General features: G+C 32.7%; 1 protein-coding gene across 1 annotated transcript; it reads left to right on the top strand.

Moving 5' to 3' along the window:
- The first annotated feature begins 684 nt into the window (after positions 1–684).
- Positions 685–1518, top strand: LOC145584025 (uncharacterized). The gene has a single exon (XM_081640966.1). The coding sequence runs from the start codon at positions 685–687 to the stop codon at positions 1516–1518; it is 834 nt and encodes a 277-aa protein (XP_081497092.1).
- Positions 1519–1794: the final 276 nt, after the last annotated feature.

Raw genomic sequence — 1794 nt, 5'->3', positions numbered from 1 at the left:
ACGGCGATTGTAGTTTTATTAGTAGCAATATTAATTTTTGTCATTATGTATAAGTAAAACTCACTTATTTTGTCGTTTTAGTAGATTAAAAGCTTGTTTTTGTTTTATTATGTTTGCTTTTTGTTATTAATCATCATGTATAATATTACCGTTATCATTATAATTATTGTTACGACTGTTATTGTTGTCGTTTTGCTATTTTTTTTGCAACTAGCATGATCAATTTTTGCTTAATCATATAATTACTCACAATAATAAACCAAGGGGGAGAAAAGAACTAAATTATTTATGGTTTATTATTGATAAATTTAATTATTACTTATTTTATTAACCTAACTATAATTATGGAAGGACTAAACATATGTGTTGTACATAAAATTTATTATTATAAACTAATTATCACTTAATTTGTTGTAGCTAAAAGGGAGACCTTATGAAAAGACAGTTCAGCATCTTAGATTTATCTGGAAAGAAATTTCTGGAATGGAAAGTGGATGCAATGATGAATTTGAAAGCTCAAGGCTTGGAGCACACTGTTAAAGAAAATAAAAGTCCCTCTGGTCAAACAACTAATGCTACCACTTCTGCAATGACGGTTGTAAAACCTATTACTGAACAAGATAAGGCAAAAGCCTTAGTGTTGTTAAGGCATCATTACATGAAGGCCTTAAAACTGAGTACATGATGGTTGAAGATCCCAAAGAATTATGGGATTGCCTTAATGAAAGATTTGAACACCACAAAAGGGTGCTCCTTCCTAAGGCGTTATTTGACTGGGTAAATTTACGATTACAGGATTACAAATCTGTAATTGATTATAATACAACTATACATGAGATAGTATCTATATTGAGATACTGTGATCATCCAGTCACGGATGAACAGATGATTGAAAAAACACTCACTACCTTTCATGCAAGCAACATATTGTTGCAAGAACAATATCGTGAAAGAGGTTTCAAAAGATTTAATGAATTAATGAGTGTATTGCTTGTTGTGAAACAAAATAGTGAACTTTTGTTGAAAAATCATAATCTTAGACCGACTGGGTCTTTGGCCACTCATCATGAGGCAAATGCAACAAATTCTCATCCACCCGAGTCAAATGCTACTCGAAGAGGTGGACGTGGAAATTACAATGGTCGTGGAAGAGGCCTTGGAAATTATCGCGGGCGTGGCCGTGGTCGTGGTAGAAACAATTTTCAAAGAAACACTAATTTTAAAAATTTTGAAAAACAGAAGGGACAGTCATCTGGAAGCCACAAACAAACTCCTTCGAAAGGAAAAGACACATGTTACAAATATGGCATGACAGGGCATTGGGGACGTACTTGTCGTACGGCCAAACATTTGGTGGACCTTTACCAAGCTTCTGTAAAAGGCAAAGAGAAAAATGCAGAAGCAAATTATGTCAGCGAAGAAAATGCTCTTTGTCCCAGCCTTGACGTATCTGATTATTTCATGGACAATGTTGAAATTGAAAACGATTTCATCCTTGGAGAAAATAACAATGCTTAGGTTTCCCATCTACTAGTGTAACATATATTATGTTTTAATGTATTTTCTTTAAGTCCTGTATTTTAAATTTCTAGTCATGTACTTTTAATCCCTATCAACAATAAAACTTTGTATGATATTATTCTAAACTAATCTCAAATTTATTTTATAAAGATATGGATCTGCCTGAAGTTAGTTCCGAATATCAGTGCCTTTTGGACAGTGGAACAACACATACTATCTTGAAGGATAGAAAATATTTTTCACAACTAAAGTTGTTTCAAGCAAATGTAAACA

The sequence above is a fragment of the Chenopodium album genome, chromosome 16, assembly GCF_948465745.1.
Source record: "Chenopodium album chromosome 16, dcCheAlbu1.1, whole genome shotgun sequence".
Taxonomy (NCBI): Eukaryota; Viridiplantae; Streptophyta; class Magnoliopsida; order Caryophyllales; family Amaranthaceae; genus Chenopodium; species Chenopodium album.
This window is presented reverse-complemented; position numbering and strand designations above follow the sequence as displayed.